This window comes from Squalius cephalus, assembly GCF_949319135.1.
Source record: "Squalius cephalus genome assembly, chromosome: 14".
NCBI classification, from domain to species: Eukaryota; Metazoa; Chordata; class Actinopteri; order Cypriniformes; family Leuciscidae; genus Squalius; species Squalius cephalus.
This window is the reverse complement of record NC_137135.1, coordinates 15,676,715-15,700,611: the sequence shown is the minus strand read 5'-3', so window position 1 is coordinate 15,700,611 and position 23,897 is coordinate 15,676,715. Positions and strand designations below refer to the sequence as shown.

Genomic DNA, 23,897 nt, shown 5'->3' with positions numbered 1-23,897 from the left:
ATTTGTGTCCTTAATGTCCAGATACTTTTTAGATCCACTGTATACATTTAAATAATAATAAAACTGTCCATCAAGTATTACTAAAATGGTGCAAAAGCACTAATTTTGTAAGAATATTTTGTCAAATCTTGCATGTTAGTCATCTCAAGTAAGCTGTAAACCAGTGCAAATGAGGTTTGACTCAAAATCCTTTGTTGTTGAAATAAAATCCATATTCTCAGTTTCTTCAATAATAAGACAGTGAAGCAGACAAGTTAGTACCAGGGCAGCCAAAAGCATCATTTCGACGGACGGCTGAGGTGTTGATCCAAGCGGTAAGTGCAGGAAACGGCACACTCCACCAGTAGCTGTGCGCTACAACAGCATGTCTGCATGCCCCTGCAGATCTTCTCTCATTGGATAAAACTATCTCCCACAGTAACAGCCCTGGGCAAAGCGGAGATCAAGTATATGGATGACCACTCCACAGCAGGGCACAAGCACCACTCCAGTACATACACCAGTCAAATGACGCATCAAACAGCAGCCATCCGCCCCCCTCACGTATGAAGAGCCCTAAAGGGAAAGTGCTTCTCATGGTCTGTGTGTGTTTGGATACTGGCTAGCAGCAGATGATGTTTTGTCATGGATATTATCCACAGCTAGCGATAAGGGAAGGTGGGTGAGGCGATCACAGAGGGGAGGATGGCAAGGTAGTTGGACGGGACGTAGCCTCTCTGGCCACGCGTCTCCACCAGACTCCATTCCTTGTTTCCACGCTTATCGTGAGGCTCCACCACCCGAACCGGCTCACCAGCCCTCAGAGAAATCTCCCGACTGCTACTCGCGGTGAAGTCATAGCCCGCGTACACCTGCAAATGGAGAACAGAGAGCGTTTCAGTCTGATTGGTAATAAGAGGAGTTATTTTCTGTGAGTTCTGAGAGTCAATGGCTGCGTTTACACTTGGCATTAACATGCGACCTGTATCCGGATGTTGTCCACATACACATTGAAAAGACAAGTGTAAACGCGCTTCTGATCGGAATGTTATCCGATCAGCGTGTCCAGGTTCGGAGGTAGTCGAGGACGCACTGTGATCGGATCTCAGTGTAATGTAAACGCAGTCCAGCCATCGTGTCTGCATTCACAGGTGGACATCACACAAAACCCCGCCCACTGTCCTCCTCTCTCCAGGAATTGCTGCACGTACCTGTGTGGTTTTGCGATACAGTCGAATGCGAAGTACATCGCAAATACACTGAAATGTTTGCCTTCGCACCTGAAAGTAGTGGAGCGGCTAAGTGATATAATCATTCAGTTTATGATACAAGCGTGAAAATTGGCATGAGCAGTCTCCATGGGTCACTTGACAAGAAAATTGTCCGAGCCACTTGAAATTTCAAGATTTTTCATTTTTCAATATGGCCGACACCTTAGTGGAGCAGTTAAGTGATATAGTGGTTTATTTGGTGATACAAGCAAGAAAATTGGCATCAGCAGTCTCTGATGGTCACTAGACAATAAGCCACCCACAGCTACTTGAAATTTCAAGATGGCGGCCATTTTTCAAGATGGCCACCACCTTAGTGGAGCAATTAGGCTTATGGCAATTTTCATGCTTGTATCACCAACTAAATGATTTCTTAAGCCTAATTGCTCCACTAAGGTGGTGGCCATCTTGAAAAATGGCCGCCATCTTGAAATTTCAAGTAGCTTTAGGTGGCTTATTGTCAAGTGACCCACAGAGACTGCTCATGCCAATTTTCATGCTTGTATCACCAAATAAACCACTATATCACTTAACTGCTCCACTAAGGTGTCGGCCATCTTGAAAAATGGCCGCCATCTTGAAATTTCAAGTGGCTCGGCCAATTTTCTTGTCAAGTAACCCATGGAGACTGCTCATGCCAATTTTCACGCTTGTATCATAAACTGAACGATTCTGCCAAACATAAGCACTTAGCCGCTCCACTAAAGTTGCAGAACCATTCATTTTCTGTAAAGAATTCACATTTTTCCCAGCACAGCTGGCAACGTTCTCGGACCCATACGTTTCTCTGTACTGTTTCCATTACGACATCTATCCACATTATTAGCACTTGCAGCCTCTTCATCCTCCTCATTTTGCGAGATTTGTAAAATGTCCCCCGACTGAAAACTGTTTTTAAAAGAAAACCCACCACTTCAGGTCGACTTTGCACCAGAGCCATCCTTTTTTTTTCTTTTCTTTTTTTCCCCGCGGGAATGCGAAATCCGATCTGAGATCCGATCTGTTATCCAGATACAGAAGCCACTTGATGAGGACAGGTGTAAATGCACCGTGTCCTGATTGGCTTATGATCCGACCTGCTTGATCGGATCACGGTGATCGCATGTTAATGCCAAGTGTAATCGCAGCCAATGGCAAAACCCACACAAACAGTAAAACCGAATAAGAAATCTGTCTAGAGAATGTATGTGTTTTTTGAGTGCTCTGTCGAGTATATGCAACATCTTTTTAGATTTGAAAGTTGAGAGGTATTTAGTGTTACACAATGTGCTTGAGACATGTTCAAGTGTTAAGAGTGGGATGTTTATGATATTACAGCTCATAAGAGAATAAAAATAGCTGGGTGGAAAAAAGAAAATCTGAAAGGATAAATTAGATGAAGTGCTCCCCCCTGTGGCTAATACCCATAATGCTTTATGAATCATGTTCATTAGTGGTGTTTGCTAAGGCTAGCATATTGATCACACCTTCTCCCAGGGATTTGAACAAACCTCAAGCCCTAAAAGTTGAATGAAAAAGTTGCAGCAGCAGACCTATCCTAATATCAATAACATGCATTTTAAAAAAAATAGGGAGGATATTCATTTCATGCCGACTTTACACAAGTGATATTGGTAACAAAAACTAAAAAATAATTCATTAACTAAAAAGACTAACATAAAACTAGACTAATATATTTGGTAACACTTTATTTTACAGTGTCCTTGTTACATATGTTACATGTACTTACCATAGTAATAACAGTATGATGCATAATTACATGCAACTAACCCTCAACCAAATCCTAACCCTATTGTAAGTACATGCAGTTACTTAATATTACTCAGTGCTTAAATATATAATTACACTGTAACAATTACACCTTCAAATAAAGTGTAACCATATATTTTAATGGCTAACTAATAAATAAAAATAGACAAACTCATTTTAGTTTTGATAGGTATATTTATAATTCATAGCATAAATGTCTAAATAAATGAAAAAAAAATCTATTCAAGAGAGCCCTAAAACATATCTAGGGAGATTATTTTTTGCCAATAAGCAACGTCATAAATATGCTAAAAGCCACCCAGAACACCACTGTGGCGAGTTCTGCATGGGCAAACAACTCACATTCTCTTCACATTCTTTTCTTGAAAAACAATGCTTTGTAAACGCAAAGATATAAAAAAAATCCACTAGAGACTACAAAAACTGGATATATAATTGATCTGGGAGCTGTAAATGTTAGCCAGTCGTGTTTTCTCACAAGCTGAAAGAGAATTTCTGCACTGTCACAGTCACAATGATAAACAACCTGTGAAGGTTGTTCAGAAAAATGTCACATTTTTACAGTCACAAAAGCAGTGCGTCTCCCACAGTCAAAATCTGCCTCCCACATTCTGCTTCCCTAAACATGAAGCCACAATGATATGGAACCATTTGACTGTCAGATCAAGCAGATGACTGAATCAGAGTGTGTATGTGTGGGTGCCGCGAGTGTGTGTGTAGGTGGCCGTGATCGAGTATATCACTTCTTCTGACAAGGAGCGGCAGTTCATTTCTGTTCTTCCAATACTGAATTCACAAATGCGGAAATGTGTGATTGATGATCATGAGATACGGAAAACCTGCCATCAATCTCCAAAGGTCTCGTTCTGTTTGACACACGAATCAGACCCAGTAACTAGGCGGCCTTATGACCCGTCAGTCAAAGCGCAGGTCTGTGCCTGTGTGTCACTCACCTGAAAACAGGGCGTGGTCACGCTGTTTAGGAGCGGCTGGGCTCCGGGTGTGTAGGAGTGTCTTCGGGGTCCTGGACCGGTGGGCACGACTTTCAGATGAGGAGACTGTGGAGGGTCAACGGTCATCTGGTGGTAGCGTGTCAGTTTTGAAGCAGGCACATATCCCCTCGGGCCTGAAGAAAATTAAAAACAAAGTCCTATCAAGACACTCAAATCCGCATATTTAAATAGTTTTATTCTGCAGATTGATGAAAGCTGATTTGAAAGAGTGCTTTAACTGTACTTGACCAGCAGATGTCAGTCATAACATTACCAAAGGCTTTCAGCAGCAATTGTTGTACTGGTAATACTATCTATACTGGGTGGGTATATGATATTTTTTATATATACTTACATAAAATAAGACATGTTGATCCCAGAACAACATTCCTGTCCAAAACCATAGTACGAACCCCTAAACCTAACCCATAATTTATCCCTTTAAATCAGAGGGAAATGATAGAGGTGAATAAGGAGTATAGAAGTGTAGAACCCACTAACCCTTGTTGTAAGCCTGAACTTGACATTAACTGTAAACCGATACCTAAAATCTGATTGGTTGATTTATGTTCACCTCTCTGGGTCCAAGGAACGTACTAAAGTCAAAACATTAACTACTAAGCAGAGCAACAGAAATGATATGAAAAGCAATTTTAGACAAAATATGAATGTTTAAAATACATTTAGACTATGTTCTCTATTATTACAGTACACCTCCATTATTGTCATTAGACCTGATCTTTCCATTTTGTAGATGCCACATGTTATGAAAATATCACTGCATTAAAGTAAGTGTAATTTGTATTATCACATGGTTTATATTTTGCTTTAAAGCGGTTTAATCAGATGGATTTTATATTGCATTAGAGAACGTGAAATCTATGTTGGCAGAGGGGTTGTTCTGAGCATTAAAGCAAGTTTGCATTTGCATAACTATTTTCCAATTTGTTCTTAGGCCCATTTGCATGCAGAATTTGAGAGAATCAAATGGATCAATCTTGTTCACCCAATAATACATGTTCAAGTATAAACTGATTCCAGCTCAGTTGTCTTTAAATGCACTATGACTTAATTCTCCACAGTTTTCCACATGCCAGTCTTACCTCCTGCATCAACCAGCCAGCGGCGACGGTCTCCTCGCGTGTCCATCTCACTGACGACAGCTACCAGCTCTCCCTTACTGAGGGTCAGGTCAAGGTCACGGGTGCCCACCACAGGGCCTGTCAGCTGGTAGATCTTCTCCGAGCCATGCTTAGCGTTCAGAGCCTTGAGACGCTGCTCACACGCGGGACTGGGCGGCTGAGACGTCACAGACATGAAACAGAAAAACATGTTTTATTTAGTATCTAATCAGATTTAACGTGATATTGGATGCAGCTGAATAAATTTTAGAATGAAAATGTACATGAAGTGCAGTAATTACAGTGCTGGATCACTTTGAACTAAGAAACAGAGAGAGGAAATGAACATGAGAGGAAGATACTCCAATGATTTACATCAGTGATCTACATTTTGATCCCTTTCAGGAAACACGCAGTACTGCTGAAGATTACAGGCCATCTCTCTGTTTGATCCTTCTGCCTTCACTCGAAACTTATCAGGACAGATTTCTTAGCAGGGCTGAGACTACCAAATATTATATTAATATGATATTTGGAAAAAATGACATTGCGATATTTTGCAATATACAGTATATTGCGATATGAAAACAATTTCACCAGATGACTTGAATAGCACTATTAGGAAAGAAGGAATCATTCTAGAATGACTGGGGTGATTTTGTAATGGAGTAAATCTGCATAGAAAGTAATAAACAAATTACACGCATAGATAAATACAATAGAACAAAGATATAAATGAAATAAACAGTGCTTTCATTTTTTCAGGTAAATCTAACTGTATTCAGGTACAGAGTCAGACATTGAATAATCAAATGTAAAATAACACAGCATAGTCTTCACTGTATAAATTAAATATAATTAATTTAATTAATTATCTTTGTTAAAGCAGCAAATGTCATTTTTTCTTTCTATTTTGTTGTTTGATTAACATTGGTGACAAACAGCTGTGAGTATATTATAGGGTATATTAAGACAAATGCAAGAATGAATCCAATATAATGAATGATATGCATCCGTTTTCTTTCTCAATTGTTTATAACACATAACCGACTGTTTATAAGGATATTCACCAAGACGGGCATTCTAACTTAATTTTGAATTCTCGTGTCCGTTCAAGCTCAGAAATAAGAGAAAGAGCACTGAACTTTGTGTCTGCCCGGCTCTGTGCGCACACAGAAAACAGCGTGCAGTTACAGTCTTAAACATGCGCTTGATGTTTAAACTTACAGGACTTAAAAACACATGCAAATGATAAACTTTCACACTTTGCAATTAATCCACGAATGGCCCGTACGGATCATGAATCACGGATCAACTATGATGCCTATTCTTGACATCGCACACCCTGCGATGTGACTATAGTGGATGCGCACATCGCAATATCGATGCTAAAACGATACATCGTGCATAGGGGTGTGACGGTTAGTATATAACCGTGAGACCGACGGTTATAGTCGAACACCGTCATTAGATCTCTATAACCGCCAAAACCGTGTTATTAAAATATTTTTTACAAACATTTTTTATCATAGAGAATGTTTAAACACTAATTAAAAACAATTGTTAACAGTCTGTGTCATTAATGGTCTACGTCGTTTCCAACTGTATTTGATTCTTTGCCAAGTACCAACGAAAGTTTTGTTTTGTAAATCGTCAGACATAATTTTTACCACTTCATTAAGTTTTTCTTTAGAAAGCCTTTCTTTAAAGCGAATTTCGTTTTGTATAAATTGTATATTAATTTTAATAAATGTTTCATCAACGAATTGCATGTATTTAATAAATAAAAAGAAAATATAGTAGACAATATAATAACGTGACATTGAGGCGACAGCGCGCCGCGTTCACTTGCATTGCATAGTTAAAAGCCTTTCTTTAAAGCGAATTTCGTTTAGTACAAATTGTATCTTAATTTTAATAAATGTTTCATCAACCAATTGCATGTATTTAATAAATAAAAAGCAAATGACAATATAATAACCGTGACATGGAGGCGCCGGTGCACCGCGTTCACTTGCATTGCATGGTGAACTAGAGCGCATCTCATTGTAAATGAATGAAACTCAGCGTAGGCCTATGCTATGCCTCATACATTAGCATTAAATATCTTTGCTGCATCCTTTCTAGAACAGACAAGGGCTTTCTTGCGGCTCGCATCAGCAGAGCACTGCATCGTCCATAGACCGCAAAACAATCAGCGGATGGTGGGCGGGTGCGGCTTTGAAATTTGGTCAAAAAACGTTGGTGCGGATGATGAGTTTTGTGATGCAGTTGAGGACGAAATAATACCCCATCCGCGTATCTCTATCGATAACAACATTGAACACTACACAAATATAAATTTTTTTTTTTTTTATTTAGGCGATCAAATAGCTAATCAGTGTCTGCTCGTTTATTCAAACTAAGTTGTCCTATAACAGATGAACACACAGACGGCACACCCCTAATCGTGCAGCCCTATTTCTTAGTGATGGCAGACATGATATTGATTAGAACCTGAACGCTGAGACTTTGGGTAATATCATCTGTTTGTGTCATTAGCTGTAGTGATGGTCTAATGCCCATGACATGACATCACAGACAGAGAAGAGTGAAATATGAAACGTGACAATGGTGCGGCCTCTGCTTACCTTGACAAAAGACGATGATATTAAAATATTTACACAACATGAAATCATAATGGACTCTATTTAATGTAATAAATGCTTCTAGTCTTAATTTCCTTAATTCATCAGTGAACATTTTGAAAAAACTTTCATCTCCTCTCAAACAGCTTTTCTTTTCTGATAATTAATCTTGACCCATAAATATCATAGCTCGGTTTTCACAAACCAATCAAGTTCTGAGGCATGATCAAGCCCCGTCCCCAACATTTTGGTCAAATACACTACCACTTTGACCGGTAGTATATCTTTGCTGTAATTTGCGTTTGACTAAATAAAAAGCAGCTGTTTAGGGCCACCCGTAATTCAGTAAACCCCAGGACATGACATATTTTACTACGGTATGTTCGAAATTAATGGATGAATTGATGTAAAACACATGAGGTCTAAATTACATCAAGATGAATGAATGGCTGCATTTAGCTATGGTTGTATTCAACACTGTCCACAGGCACCGTTAAACTGCAGTAAGGGGACAAAGTGTCCCGTAGGAAGACGTCTCCACCCGGCAACAGACAATAGTGCGTCTCTGTGATGGAACTGACCTGCACAATGGGAGCATTGAGCTCATCTTGAACACTCTGACACAGGCTCTCCATCCTCCTCGAACCCTCCAGCACCGAAGTCTCTGCCCACTTCCAGAACTCACCAGCTTCCAAATAACTGTGTGGGAGCTGCCAGGAGACAGAGAGCAATTCATAAACACTGCCAGCCTGCAAAAAGCTAAATTTAATAACACTTTTCCAACCACATGCTTGCAGTGTCGTTCAGTGGTGGATAGAGCGTTCAACAGTTCCTGAAATTGATAGGTATTCAAGTGTAATCATGAGGATGAAATAACTACATGACTGTGAAGGTGAATCTCGTGAAACCTATGAAGAACATGTCCAGGTTATAATTTACTCCAAAAATTTTTTTTTTTTATATATTTTTATATAATATTTTGCATGATGAAAAAATAAAATACAATGTTTTGCACCATTAAGATTTTTTGTATTGATATTTTCATGTGAAAAAAAAAATAATTCTTTAATTTGTAAATGTATATAGTAGTATATGTACTGCATTTAATTTATGCTGATTTAATATTGTTATTTTTTTGTTTTTGTGGTTGATCAAAAAATAAATATAGGATGATGGATCTAATTGAAAGTAATACGCTCATTTATAAATTATTCACCTGGGAATTAGGCACTATAGAAATTAAATATTCACTTGGTAATCTCTAGAGGTGTGTTCAGGTTTGGTTCGATTTAGGGTGTGTTCACACTTGTAGTTTGGTTCTCTAGGTTCTTTTGGTCCAGACCAAAAAATAAAATGACACATTTAGTACTGGTTCGCTTGGTGTTCACACTGCTCATTTTTAACACCTAACCTAAAGAAACAAAACAACAACAACAAAAAAAAAACTCTTAGAAATAAAGGTTCTAAAGCTGTCACTGGGGTGGTCATTTTTTAAAAGGTACACCTTTGAACCTAAAGAGTGCATATTAGTACCTCAAAGGTACATATTAGAACCTTTTAAAGGGTAGCGTCCCAGTGACAGCTTTTGTACCTTTTTTTCTTAGAGTGTATGTGCATACATATGCTAGTATATGATGGAGCTGAGAACTCGTGAAGAGCTTATAAAATGTGTAACGTAGTCAAAACAGTGGCAGGAATCCCTCCGTCACAAACACACACGGGGATCTGCTGCGAGGAGACGCGTTTCTGATCATAGTTTTTCTCATCATAGGAGCTATGTTGCCCACTATAGTTTGGTACAGGTGTCAGAAACGCCCTGTCCTTGCAAGTAGGGCTGGGCGATATATCGCATGAGATTGTTATGCGCATCTCGTCAGTAAAGCCGGTTCCTTGATTAGTAGTAAATCGCCATCACCTGCTTTCAGATGGAGCGGCATTTACAACAGTGCCGCAGGCGATACGTCCTCGATAATTAATGCGATATGGCTCAGCTTATCAGTTAACTACGATTTACTACTAATCAAGGAACCGGCTTTACTGACGAGATGCGCATAACAATCTCATGCGATATATCGCCCAGCCCTACTTGCAACAGATCTTAGTTTGAGTGTGTGAAGGCATTCCTGGCGCTGTTTTGACTCCTTTACACATTTACACTTAACGAGTTCTCAAATGGTAAAAATACCGCATGTAGCCCAGCAGGCAACATTGTTTTGGATGTTCGGTAAGTTCCAAAATGTACGATTTTAGATTCAGTGTTAAAAATGACAGAGTGAATGCTAAGTGAACCAGGACTAAATGTATCATTTGGTCTTTTGGTCCAAAACAAAAGAACCACGAGAACCAAACTATAAGCGTGAACTAAAGCTCACTGTATTTTGTCCTCAGCCTTTAGTAAAACCTGAGTATTTTTATCTTTTCCTGTAAAAGGTACCTGATGGGTAAAGCTGGTGGCGAGCTGCTCCATATCAGCCGCCAGGTCTCTCTGCAGGCAGCTGAAGGCCTCTAGCGTGGCCCACAGGAGCTGAAGGGCTTTCCCGTTGAACTGCGGCAGCTCGGTCAGCAGCAGAGTGTTGATGGTCTTGTAGGTGTTAGCTATAGCTTGCTCCTCAAAACTCAGGTTACTCTTCTCCTCGATTAGCTCATAGTCCAGGAGCTTGTCTTGACGTTTGCGGATGAGGTTTCGTGGTCCTGCCATCAGCTCTTGCAGTGAGCTCAAGGGCTTAAAGACTAGTGTCTTCAAACGACTCTCCTGTAAGTAGCAGCAAAAGTGGAGGAAAAAAGATGTACAAATTAAGTTCAGGAGGCAAGATACAGTATAAGAAATGTACATGGTTAATTTAATCAATAACCGATCGATAATATAATTTATTTTTTAATTTTTACACGTCACTTTAATGCATAAACCAGTGTCTTCCTCTCAAATAAGCAGCATTCTGCTAAAAAGGGTGCTGTGTGCGACCATTTCAACCATAAATACAATGGCTGGTGAACAGTTAAAAGATCTTGGCACAATTTGTATCCCTACATGATACATGGTGTTTTTGCAGCTGTATTGGTTCTAGCAGGGTTAGACATTGATGAATGGAGAAAACTAAAGTGGCGAATAGAGGCAACACAGAGAAGAAATACGGTGTCATGACAAATGTTGGTGATCCAGACTTTAGTAAAAGATGCCATATTTAATTTGACATGTACAAAAATTAGGCAGTGAGGGATAGAGGTACAGTGTGTAACAGAGAGCTGCAGGAATGAGTACTAAAAACCCGGAAACGAGTTAACATATTACTTACCGTTCAATTGTTCTAAAGTCAATTTCTTTTTGTTAAATGCCTGAAATAAGGTCTGTAGTTCACACAAACTCAAGATATTTTGAGGTTTTATCTTACAACATAAAATACATCGGTAATCCCCCTTTATGATTTTTTAAGGCTTATGTGTCTTGAAAAAGGCGGTTGCTAACAAGTGGCTAAACCGGCACAAACCCTCTTTTGGCGTTAAAAAACTACTGTCAGGATTTACTAAAGACACACAATGAAAAATAAGCACTGAAAAGGCGTGGACAGTTATTTTTGTGCCCGACCTTGCGCTCGCCAATTTACTGGTGTTTGCGCACTATTTATTTAACTCACAAAAAAAACATGTCTTAAACCAGACGCTAATTTGCACTGCTCTTGGTAGATTGCGTTGGTCATTATGGAAATGGCTGCGTCTGTGTTCTTTAATTTGCGTGTCGTCAGTAGATCATAGGCAGAACTTTCCACTCCCATTGGCGATTTTATGGGATTGCGCTCTCCACGCTAATTTGCCGTTTAGCAAATCTGGCCCTAAATATCATCACGCTGAACAGGTAAACTCATCTACTCACTATTCCGTTTTTACTGTCTTGTTTTGTTTTCTTGGAAAGCGACGGTATTTTAACTTAAACTAACTTGAAATTCATAACGTGTTATTTGTGAAAGTTACCTTAAACAAAACATGTCAGTTGTTGGTCACAGAGCTTATTTTCTGCAATTATCCAAAAGTCAATGGGAAAATCCATTGGCCTATTGTGATGCTTATATCCGTTTTGCCTACAAATTTACATCATCCCTGTACCACTCCAATATGTGTAAATTAATATGTGTGTTAAGCTCATGCACCTGGGTGTTGATTGCTCAGTCATCTCCAAGAAAAAAAAAAAATGAACATGACCTAAGACTTAATTTTTTTAGGTACAGTACAACATATTGACCAGTCATTCTGTCCATTCACGCCAAATAAAATGACTTATACTAAATTAAATTAAAACTCAAACTCGTTTTCGCTAGAGAAGCTGTAACGCTTGAAGATGTACACTAAGGATTTTAAGTTTCCCTCCCAAAAAACACAACTTAGTTTGAAAGATTCACAAGAACTAAATCTCTCCGAATGTCTCTGAAGGATGTGAACTGTAATCTCCTTAAGGTCTTACATATGAGGGGTAAATCCACTGTCTGAGTGCTACTGTGATTTCTTTAGAGAACAAGGCAGTTTTCTCCCCTTCCAGATCAAGATCAGCTTCCTCTGGTCTGCAGCTGAGGAACCGCTGTACACAGAAACAGAGCTCAGATGGTTAAATAAATCTTTACAAACACTCCAAGCGCACAGCCATAATCTCAACTTCACAATTTTCAGAAACCCCTTCCATCTGCCCTGGGATCAACCTTCACAACCCTATTTTTTATTCACCAGCTGGAATAACAATGGAAAATGTTGAAGATCCATGGGCGTACTTGCTTCACATTGAGGGAACACCAAAACAAATGAGAAGATCAAATCTTTAAGTTAATTTGTAACTATAGCCATTAAGAGAAAGAACAGTAAAAGCAAACCTGTAGATGGTGGAGATAAGCCTCCATGTTATAATGAAGCTCTGAGACGCCCCTCTCCAGGACAAAGAAGAAGCCAGCAAGAGCATCATATTCTTCATCCTTTACCTATGATGGGATTGATTTACAAATCATCATTTAATAATTATTTTTAAAAAGACATCTTATGTGGCAATGGTGTCTGATGCTTTATGGAAACAATGTGGTTCTTTCAACATGCCAAGCATTTCTGTTCCTTTGTTTACGCCAAGCATTGTTCTTCAGTGTAGTATCGTAGGGTTGGGTGCTGAAACCGGGCACCGATATGGAACCAGTAACTAAGTAACCAGTATGTAACCGGGCCGAATCAAAATGCAGATTTTGGTGCAACTTAAATGCCTCAGCTGTCGGTTGAAATATTTGCCCTCTGGTTCTCCGAAACAGACATAAGAAGCATCATCACCCATCAACCCTTTGACACATTTGATCGTTCACACCGATGGGATTAGAATGTTCAGATCGTGTGAACATCAACTTCTAAATTCAAATTTGCGTTTGCGCGTTGGCTGGCGCTGAGCCATAGACAGACGCTCTCAGCGCTGTCATATTATATCACAGCTTTTCAGTGTTTTCAACCACATAAGGTTTATTTTGGGTTTCAGACATTTAAATACACATAAGTACTAGTAAAATAACATTTATAGTTTGTAAAATACACACTGATGTCTATGGAAGAGGCAATAACAATCCTTTCAATTATAAATTGATGGCGTGTTTAGATAGGCTACACATTGTGTAGGTAACTATAAAATTTACTCTGTTCTTCTCACACTTCACCAGCCACTTTAATGCTCACCTTGTGCAGGACATGCAATAAGTCAGGAGAGGTGTCGTATTTGGCCAGAGAAGGCAAACATTTTTGAAAAGAATTGAATCTAAAGCTGTTTTGTAGCATACCAAATACAGACTACTTTGCTGTTATTAGTACTATAGTGTTATTTAGTGTTAAATTATTGTATTTGGGTTAGGTGGCTTAGGTTTTATTGTGAATTTGTTATGTAAATTTGTTGTGTTTTGTATTTAGACTATATATTTGCTCTAAAATTTTAATATATTCAATTTTAAGATTTTTTTATTTTATTTTTTTCAATAAAAAAGCCATTCTTTAATGTCATTCACCATCGTTTTGAGGCTCTCTTTTTTTTACCGGTACCGTTTAAAAAGTATCGAATTTGGCACCGGTATCAAAAAAAAAAAAAAAAGATACCCAACCCTAACTGTTTGTAAGTTACCTTTGGCACCATTCCTGTCTCATGCTTTATGTACTGGCTAAACCGGGCCGTCTTCTTGGCAATGCTGTGGCCACTGAGTCGATTGATCTTGTCCTTGATGGTCAGGTTCTCTGTCTTCTTGTACTTGTCAGCTGTGACAGTCAGAGAATGAGAATAATCAAGCAAATCAAAACCTCAAGCATTTCATTCATGTTTTCACGCTATTAATAACAATGGATTTGCATACTTTGCTTCGGTAAGCTTTGCTGTCTAAATTGCGTGCATGTTCTCACCCACTTCACGGAAGCGTTTGTATTCATTGATCCTGCAGTTGATCTGGACCGCAGTGTGAGCGGTGTGCTCCAGGATAAGGTAGGCTGGGTGTTGGGGGTCTGTGTGCTTCTGGATGGTCTGGAGCAGCAGGGGGTAACGGGCGATTCTCTGAACCGGCATCACCAGGAAGAAACTCAGAGTGGACGCATTCACATCAGGACTGAAGACAGATGGGATCAGGGGTCAAAAATGGAAGGAATGTTGGGTAATACACTGGTGTATTTGTCTAGGAAGTCATTGTGCTCTCAAGGAGTTGTTCGAGACATACACAACCTCAACACAACACAACATGGTTGTTGTTTATGAACTTACGCAGATGACTTGATGATTCGGGTCATTTCTAACCACAGGGCCTCTTTCTGTTTGTAGCTGTTCTCTAGACCAGTGATGTTGTTGTAGTTGGCAAGATATTCCTTATAGGCCATCTCTATATCTTGAGACAGACTAAGGAAAGAGTCACCTGAGAGAAAGAATAAGATACTTTAATAATAAAAAAATATACATTTTTATAATATAAAACAAGATTTACATCTTTTCCATACAACATACAGTACACTACCGTTCAAAAGTTTGGGGTGAGAATGATGTTTTTCTTTTTATAGAGAGGATGCAAAAGTGATAGAAAAGACATTTATAATGTTTCAAAAGATTTTCATTTAAAAAAAAAACCTTGAAAAAAGTCTCATGGTTTCCACAAAAATATTAAGCAGCAATGTCTTTAACACTGATGATAAGAAATGCTTCTTGAGCAGCAAATCAGCATATTAGAATGATTTCTGAAGGATCATGTGACACTGAAGACTGGAGTAATGATGACAAAAAATTAGCTTTGCCATTATAAAGAAAAAATGAAATTCTAAAATATATTAAAACAGAAAAGTTATTTTTCAATGAAATAATATTTCACAATATTACTGTTTTTACTGCCTTTTTGTTCAAATAAATGTAGCCTTAGTCAGCATAAGCGAGATCCAAACAAAAGGAATGTACACATAACATTCTAAACCTCAAACATCATCTTGAAATTCAAGTTCTAGATTCTTCAACCATGAGCTCAAGGAAAAAATATGTTAATCTGCAGGTGGGCATGACACACAGACAGCATGACTGCAAAAGAACCGAGGAAATCGAAAGTGAACTGGAAATTCCAGTCTGTCCGGCTGTACTCACAGAGAGTTTGCAGGTATTTCGGGTCGCTGTGAGGTATCTGTGCCTGGTCTAGGAGGCTCAGGAGTCTGCTGGAAACATCCATCACTTCATCAATGTGCTGGAACATGTTCTCTAGGTTCGGTGGAGGAGGCTGCAAGGGACCCAATAATATATGATATCATTAAAGCTCGTTTACCTACAATGGTTATACATTTCAAATATGAGAGAAGCAAAATAATTTAGTCCCAATTATGAGCCATTTCTGCTTTATGGCCCATTCCCTCCTGGTTTGAATCAAATATTAATATAAGTATAATCCCAATTCGATTGATTATTCTTATTATATGATGTCATTATTATTTTTTACTTACCTTTAATATTATTTCTTTGTATATTGTTTGTTGTTTATGTTTGCTTGGTTTTTGATCATGTCATAAGTTCTTGTTTTTATAGAAGTAGTATGTTGGCCTGTAACTAATGTAAGAACACATTTACTTAAAGTAGAGTTTAGAGGCTAATTGTTGTATTATCTGATTAGATTGTTAATATGTTTATATAGGAATGATAGAGTGCTTCAATGGTATTTCAGTGGTGGTGGAAGCAATACATATACAACACAGAAGGCAGTTGGTCTTGTAAATAACAGATGTGTGGCATCTTAACAGATATTTAATGAGTGAAAGTGACTACAAGAGAACTTGTGTACCTGGAGTTTCTGCAGGTTGCTGTTGATGGTGACTGTACAGAGCTGCATATGTTTCAGGTAGTTCCTCTCAGTCTGCACCAGCTCATCTATAGACATGAGCTGCCTCTGAGCGTCCCTCTCTCTGGCTGCTGTCTCTGTTGCGGCCCGTGCCTTTCTCTCTTCTTCATTCTCTTCCTCTTCTGCAGGCTCTTCCAGGCTGTCGTTCATTTCTTTAGTTCCTTCCTTCTCCTCTATGATCTCGTCCTTTGCCATCAATCTTACATTTGCCTTCAGCGAATTCGCCATAGCAGGAATGCCTAAAATGCATAGAGGTGGTTTAACAGCTTTTACATTTCTAAAGAACTTAATAGGTAGCACGGCTTACCTGTCCGATGGTAATGCACAATATGTATATAACCCTTAAGATATTCTGTGTTGTGTACTTGGACAGTAAAATAAAGACTGTAGCTTGATTCAGTGTAATTTTAGTATTTTTTTTTATACACTGTTACAGTTTATATTAATATTCTGAAGTAACTTTCAGCTTTCGGTTTAATAATTTTTTTTAGTAATTCTGTTATGCGTTTTTGCCATTTTATTAAGTTCATTCTGCTTTATTTTTATTTAATTATAGTACAAAATTAGCCATTTTGCCCTGGCAACTAACTGAAATAAAGTTTTTCATCTAATATTTATATTTTATTTCAGCTTCATTTTAATTACCAAGAACTTAAATAGGGATGCACGATATTGGATAAAAACGTGATATGCGATAACTCATTAAATAATGCGATATTCGATATGCGATACAGCTTAAAGTGTGTAAAAAACTTAAATTATATTTAAAATGATATAACCTACATACATGTTTCACATTATATTTGTCAGTAGAAAGCATCCCTACAACTTCTGAAAGTGTACAGCAGTTTTACTGTAGCATAAGAAGTAAGTGTCATTTTAACATCAGTGTGAAACGGGGGGTTTATTCAGAAACTGAATAATCAAATGTAAAAGTAAAACACTGCCTAGTCTTCACTGTATGAATTAAATACATACTGATTCTTATTAAAGCTACAAAAGTTATTCAGTCAAGTGAGGGATTTTGTTCATGACACCAGTTATTGCAAGCCGTTATGATATACATGTACATTTGCAATATTTTGATATATTGTGCAGCTCTACTTTTCACAAATTTTAAATAATTTTAGTTAACAATCGCTTGATTAGGCTAAAACCCACTGTAGGTAGTAACACATGTAAACATACTTGCACTCCCACTGACAGTCACTGTGCATTTGAATAATTTGAACTCAAATAGTCTCACTAAAAAATAATGACTTCCGATTGCTTTCCAGCTGCAATTAGTTGTCAGTGTGTAAAAAAAAAAGAATGCTGATCTTGGATTGTATGAACTGCATGAACTTCCCTTTTAAGCTCATTCATCACAATTATGCTAAAGCTGACCATCAATCAAGACTATTACACACATAAACCAGACTCGGCCATCACACTATAAGGACCACCCATAAAGGGCTGAGTGCTCTGTATTGTCACCTCCCAGAGGGGGTGAAACACCATGTGTCTGAAGAGTTCCACTTCCACGGATGATGCTATCAAAGACAGCTTTTGATTGCAATTGTAATAAAACGTACATTATATATCCAAAAAAGAAACAAACTCAAAACAACTGAGGACAAAGTCTGACTAAGCAAACTTTATGATATTTGCGCAGTCACTGAAGATAATTAAAGGTTCATAGACCATCAACACCTCTGTTACAATTCCAGCTACACCCACAAGCACATAGAAAAATATGCAAGCACATCTTACACAAACAAAAACTGTAAGCACAAATTTCACCACATCCGTAGCCATTAATAAGGAAACAACATACTTGTAACAAGTGCTCAAGACAAGCACACTCAAAGCGAAAACCACAAACTCAGCATGTAGCGCAGAGCTTACGCTCGCTCACTAAGAGCTTTAACAGTGGTGCACTGCAGTATGGCAAACCCGTTCTTAAGGACTAAAGAAATGACAGGTTTACTACAAGAACAATCCCCCAAAAAATAACCAAATGCATAATTACCTTTACAGAATGGGACAAACGAACCCTTGGAGTCTCTTGCGCTGGAAAAATTGAGGTGTGCAGCTGGGGAAAGCCCAGGCCAGACTCTCAGACTGGTGTAAGTTTGTCCACTGAGTCACACTGCAGGGCCTCATGTGGCACGGGTGTGTGAGGGAAGGGGGGATGGGTGGGTCAGCTGGGAGGTGGGATTTTAGCAGTGGGGATCCCAGATAGGACACACACTTTAATGAATACACAGATTGACTGCAGTATCCATTGGGAAGGAAGTGACGCCTGCGCAGGATGAAGCTGATTGGATGGCAGGAGTTCAAGAACTGGTGTACAACACACTCAGCTGTGCAGCAAATGCAGTAAACAAAAGCCCCATGTGGCCAGGAAAGAACACACCAACTTGAGTGAGTCAGAGGTCAGAGCTGGTAAAAAACAAAAGCCATTAAGCCAACTATTTTAGACACACTCTTCATGATGTAAATGGACACAAAGTGTTTTTAACATTAAGATTTTAAGTTAAAATTTGCACAAATTTAGATCATAACACTTATAATAGTTTGAAACCCCAATGAAAATCTAGGATTTTTTTTACTCGTTTAGACCTTGAAATAAACTGAATTTTAGGATTTGGGACCTTGCACTGTAGTATGGCCCAAGGTGTTGGGGGGGGGGGGGGGGGGGGGAATCCAAATACTAGAGGTTCGGTCACGCCAGCAAAATTTAATGGGCAAAAAAAAAGGTCCATTGTTATATTGTCAATAATATATTTAAATCACTTTCAAACCAAACTGTTTTCTGTTCGTCAAAGAGGCAAATCCGCATGACCAACTTGAACCTAGTGCGAAATCCACGTGCGGAAATATTTCACCTTTATTCGAAATTCTTAATCGCGTAGATTCCTATTGAAATGTGAAAATTTGATGAACAATGGTAAATTTGACCGCACCATAAGACATTAACAAATGCTTGTTCATTTTTTTCAACCAAACTTGTCTTCACATTGTTATGCTGTTAATGTAATTAATCATGAGAAAAAAATACTGATGTATATTGCAGTATTGAATTGTATAAGAACATTTAAAATATATATTTTTTTAGAGACAGATCTCCATTTGTTTTAAGCTTTTTGCAGTTCAATTAAAAAAGACTTTAAAATCTATACCTTAAATGCACTACAAATCACTTTAGATAAAAATGGATGGATACATGTGCCAAATTTAAAGTACAAATATTCAGAGTAATTTCTCAATTAATATGAGGTTTGTACTCATAATACATGTACATACATATAACATAAGTATTAGCCTAGATAACTTTGTTTAAAGTCACCAGGAAATCAAAATTGACATTTCCTATTTTTTTTATGGATTGCAGGATATTATAATTGATTTAAATTCATGTGCTCTCAAAATCTTTCATCAAAATAGCTTCCCCTCCCTTTTGCTTTCTACATCTCTTCTTATCAGGGCTGCGTTCAGCCCCGACAAAATGTTGCACAACGTTTTTTAAACAGAAATGGTGATGCGTTGAACACACTGTTCTGATGACGCAAGAGTTGCAACTATGGCAGCTGAGAAGGCCATTCTTTGTGTTCTTTGTGAAGAATCTTTTGAGCCTGATGAAGTCGGTATAAATATGTTTTTAATACTACAAAATATGCCCGATGTTACAGTTACTGCACTTGCCGCCCAGAACAAAAGAGAACATCCCAATCGAGTGAAGGGATTGCTGAAACTGAAATGGAAGCACACATCTTACCTAATTCAGACTAAAACACATCTAGTTAGCCTCACATACTGACTTTATTTGTAGTTCATACTGTTTTAATACCCTGTATTTTCTTTCTCATTTTTAGGAAAAGCACTTAATTACCATTTCTATACCAAATGTCATACACTTGCAATGAAGCTAAAAATATAAACAACTACATCATGTTGATACCCTATATTTTTTTAATAAAACTTACGACAAACATGTCTTCTAATATCCTCAGTTGTTGCATCGAACACATTTGTAAATTACTTTCATTGAACCCATTGTGCGAGTTCACTTTAATACCGCGTGCTTTATATACATGTTGCTGCTGATTGGACAGCAGTTCTGACACACCCACCAAACAAGAGAAAACGTATCTCAAACCCAGTTGCACACCGGTGCACGCCGTTTCCAGGAAACATGACGTTCAACCCGGAAACCGTAGCAAAACGTTGCGCACCGTTTTGAACTTGAACGTGCCCCTGTTTACTGGTGTGAGGACGGGGCGGGACATCCTGTGACTCACATGAGATTGACCAATAGCAAACCACAACCATCCAATCAATTCCCAGGGACAAAATCAAGTCCCGCCCTACATTCTTTCTTGCTCGAGAAGCCGTTTCATTCAGACATACCGGTATTTCACAATAGGGAAGAAAAGACTATCACAACTTTCGTTTCATGCCGCCTTTTAACTAGTTTTAACAAGGCCTAAAGGGCTAGTTCACCCAAAAATTAAAATTCTGTTACTTACCCTCATGTCGTTCCAAACCTGTAAGACTTTCATTCATCTTCAGAAAAACAAATAAAGATCGTTTTGATGAAATCTGAAAGCTTTCTGTCCTCCATTGACAGCTACACAACTAAGAATTTGACACTTCAAAAAGTTCAAAAAGAGATCGATATGAATTGAGCGGTTTAGTCCAAATTTTCTGAAAAGACACAATCGCTTTGTATGATGAAAAGATTGAATTTAGGCTTTGATTCAAATATAAACATTCATCAATTCACACATCAGTTGTAGTAAATGGAAGCTCAAGCATGTTTGCTTGACCTGCGAGAACCAATGAGGTTCATTCTCATGTTACGCAGCACCTTTGAGCTTCTGCAAGAACCAATGAGGTTCATTCTCGTGTTACGCAGCACGTTTGAGCTTCAGCAAGAACCAATGAGGTTCATTCTCGTGTTACGCAGCACGTTTGAGCTTCTGCAAGAACCAATGAAATTCATTCTCTTGTGTTACGCAGCACGTTTGAGCTTCTGCAAGAACCAATGAGGTTAATTCTCATCTTACGCAGCACGTTTGAGCTTCTGCAAGAACCAGCGAGGTTCATTCTCGTGTTACGCAGCACCTTTGAGCTTCTGCAAGAACCAATGAGGTTCACTCTAATGTTACGCAGGACGTTTGAGCTTCTGCAAGAACCAGCGAGGTTCATTCTCGTGTTACGCAGCACCTTTGAGCTTCTGCAAGAACCAATGAGGTTCACTCTAATGTTACGCAGGACGTTTGAGCTTCTGCAAGAACCAATGAGGTTCACTCTAATGTTACGCATCACGTTTGAGCTTCTGCAAGAACCAATGAAATTCATTCTCTTGTGTTACGCAGCACGTTTGAGCTTCTGCAAGAACCAATGAAATTCATTCTCTTGTGTTACGCAGCACGTTTGAGCTTCTTCAAGAACCAATGAGGTTAATTCTCGTCTTACGCAGCACGTTTGAGCTTCTGCAAGAACCAGCGAGGTTCATTCTCGTGTTACGCAGCACCTTTGAGCTTCTGCAAGAACCAATGAGGTTTATTCTCATGTTATGCAGCATGTTTGAGCTTCAGCAAGAGGGTCGTTCTTGCGAGTCAAGCAGGTTTGGTTGAGCTTCTGTTTCTGTTCATATGGATTAGTTTTACTATCCCTTTATGAAGCGTCAAAGTGTCAGTTGCGTAGCGGTCAATGGTGGGAGAGAAAGCTCTCAGATTTCATCAAAAAGATCTTCATTTGTGTTCTGAAGGTGAACGAAAGTCTTACAGTGTAATCTGAGAGCTTTCTGTCCTTCCATTGACAGGTTGGGAATGACATGGTGAGTAATTAATGAAAGAATTTTCATTTTTGGGTGGTCTATACCTTTAAGATGTCATGTCAACTGCACAAAACCTCAGACTGCAGCCTTAAATGGGAAGTGAAGTGGTATATTTTCTCAGTTTATTTATTACCATAACAATAAGAAAAGTACACTGTATAGATTTAACATAGGCTATAGTGATAACAAAACAAACAAGAAAAAATGCAAATACATTACATTGGTTAAAATTAAAATGTGAACTCATACACTCAATCCTCACTTAGTCACATAATACAAAATTCCACATTAAACATCGTAAAACAAATAGTTCACTCAACAATAGAAATTATGCAACTATTTTCACACCCTCGTGTAAGAGTTACAGTTCATAAATCCTTTTCTATAGACTTAAAGTAAATGGTGACTGACTGTCATTATGTGTCATCTTAATTTTCCACGTAATAAAGTCAGTCACACGGGATAGAAGCAAAATGAGCTTGAGTAAATAATGGCAGGAGTTTCATTTTGAGTGAGCTGTCCCTTTAATGTTATGTTTGAAATCTCGAATGTAGCATTAAATGTATTACACGTTTGCATCTCACCTGTGTTCTTACCTGTAATGTGTTTACAGCGGAGATTCCTCGGACGTGGAACACAGAAACATCGCATCTACGAGCACTTTAACGCTCTGCCAAGTTTAAGCCGACCTCGAAAGCGAGACTGACTGATGTTGCTTTTAATGTCACCTGTTCTTACGGTCCTCGCGCTCAGTAACAGGTTCACGCGCAAGGCCCAGCGTCACGCATTCCGATCATTCCGCGCGAGTGGCTTAGTCATGAGGAATATGACATACATTGTTTTTCTCATTCGCATATTAAATCGGATGAATGCTGCAGAGAGGCATCTGATGCGTTGATTTCTTAGAAATGTTAGTAGCCACGCAGTAGTGGTAAACCAGAAGACAAACCGCTGTTATGGTAAAGGTTATCTGGGAAACAGAGACATCGCGTGGACGCCTGGGGTACAGCTACTGATCTCTTTCATTTTAGACGGATCACTCTATATATAGATCAGTGGAAACAGCTCAGTGCTTATGGAATCTAATAGATGTAAGTAGGCTACACCTCAAATTCGGTTTTCAATAACGTTTTCGTAATATTTGCAATGTTTTAATTTTATATTACAGGCTTTCATTTGATATACTGTGTGTGTATAAAACCACATTGGTCAGTCAAAGGGTTGGGCACACTTTATATTTATGTTTCTCATGGTCAATATCTTAAGTCTCGACTAAAAAAATAGAGTTTTTTTTAATATACAGTAAGATGTATAAACAAATATAGCTTACTTAAGAGCTGTTTCCACATACACTCCACTAGTGTGGGTTATAACACTAAAATAAAACAGAGACATTTTGGTAACACTTTACAATAAGGTTAACATTAGTTAACTACCTTAGTTAATATGAAATAAGAATTAACAATACTTATCCAGCATTTATTAATCTTAGTTAATTAAAATCAAAGGTTGTATTTGTTAACATTAGTTAATGCACTGTGAACTTACATGAACAAACAGTGAACAGCTGTATTTGTTAGTTCATGTTAGCTATGCATTAACTTGATAGCTAATGAACCTTATTGTAAAGTGTGACCAACATTTTTGAATTTAGTCCATTAAAATTTGTGTGATTTTTTTTTTGTCCATCCTCTTACTGCCCCATAAACCAGACAATCTTACCACAGGTTTTTTTTTTTTTTTTTTTTTTTTCACATTTTCCATCTGCCTTGCTTGTCATTTACAGAAGGCTTACAGACAGAAGAAAATGCTATACAATATTCCCTTTACATGCTAAACAGTTTACTTTTCCTACAACAGCACCACAAATCTTCTTAAATTGTTCTTAGAAAGGTCTAATTTTGCATCCAGTTGACAGGCTAGCCATGACATTTAACGCAAAGTAAAAAATGAGGTAAAGTCGTG

At 38.3% G+C, this 23,897-nt stretch overlaps 1 protein-coding gene across 5 annotated transcripts; it reads right to left on the bottom strand.

Annotated features, from left to right (window-relative positions):
• Positions 1-307: 307 nt before the first annotated feature.
• Positions 308-22,904, bottom strand: arhgef37 (Rho guanine nucleotide exchange factor (GEF) 37). Of its 5 annotated transcripts, none has more exons than XM_079892887.1 (14): positions 22,529-22,604; positions 18,117-18,529; positions 16,049-16,344; positions 15,364-15,493; positions 14,506-14,653; positions 14,154-14,353; positions 13,882-14,012; positions 12,614-12,718; positions 12,214-12,327; positions 10,195-10,512; positions 8,342-8,470; positions 5,116-5,311; positions 3,974-4,146; positions 308-851 (listed from the first exon to the last, which is right to left on the bottom strand). In XM_079892887.1, the coding sequence occupies exons 3-14, from the start codon at positions 16,331-16,333 to the stop codon at positions 642-644; spliced, it is 2,139 nt and encodes a 712-aa protein (XP_079749013.1). In that variant the 5' UTR covers positions 16,334-16,344; positions 18,117-18,529; positions 22,529-22,604; the 3' UTR covers positions 308-641. The 5 variants fall into 5 exon arrangements, with proteins under 5 accessions (XP_079749013.1, XP_079749015.1, XP_079749014.1 ...); XM_079892889.1 differs by having other exon boundaries at positions 18,141-18,529; XM_079892888.1 differs by having other exon boundaries at positions 22,517-22,532.
• Positions 22,905-23,897: the final 993 nt, after the last annotated feature.

Bases quoted from the DNA above. Each gene is read 5' to 3' on its own strand.
- arhgef37 (XM_079892885.1), bottom strand. From the start codon at position 22,583: ATGCGATGTTTCTGTGTTCCACGTCCGAGGAATCTCCGCTGTAAACAC. The intron at 14,354-14,505 runs GTAAGTTCATAA...ATCTGTCTTCAG, and splicing joins CGAATCATCAAGTCATCTGC to TCCTGATGTGAATGCGTCCA. The intron at 5,312-8,341 runs GTCAGTTCCATC...GTGACGTCTCAG, and splicing joins TCAATGCTCCCATTGTGCAG to CCGCCCAGTCCCGCGTGTGA.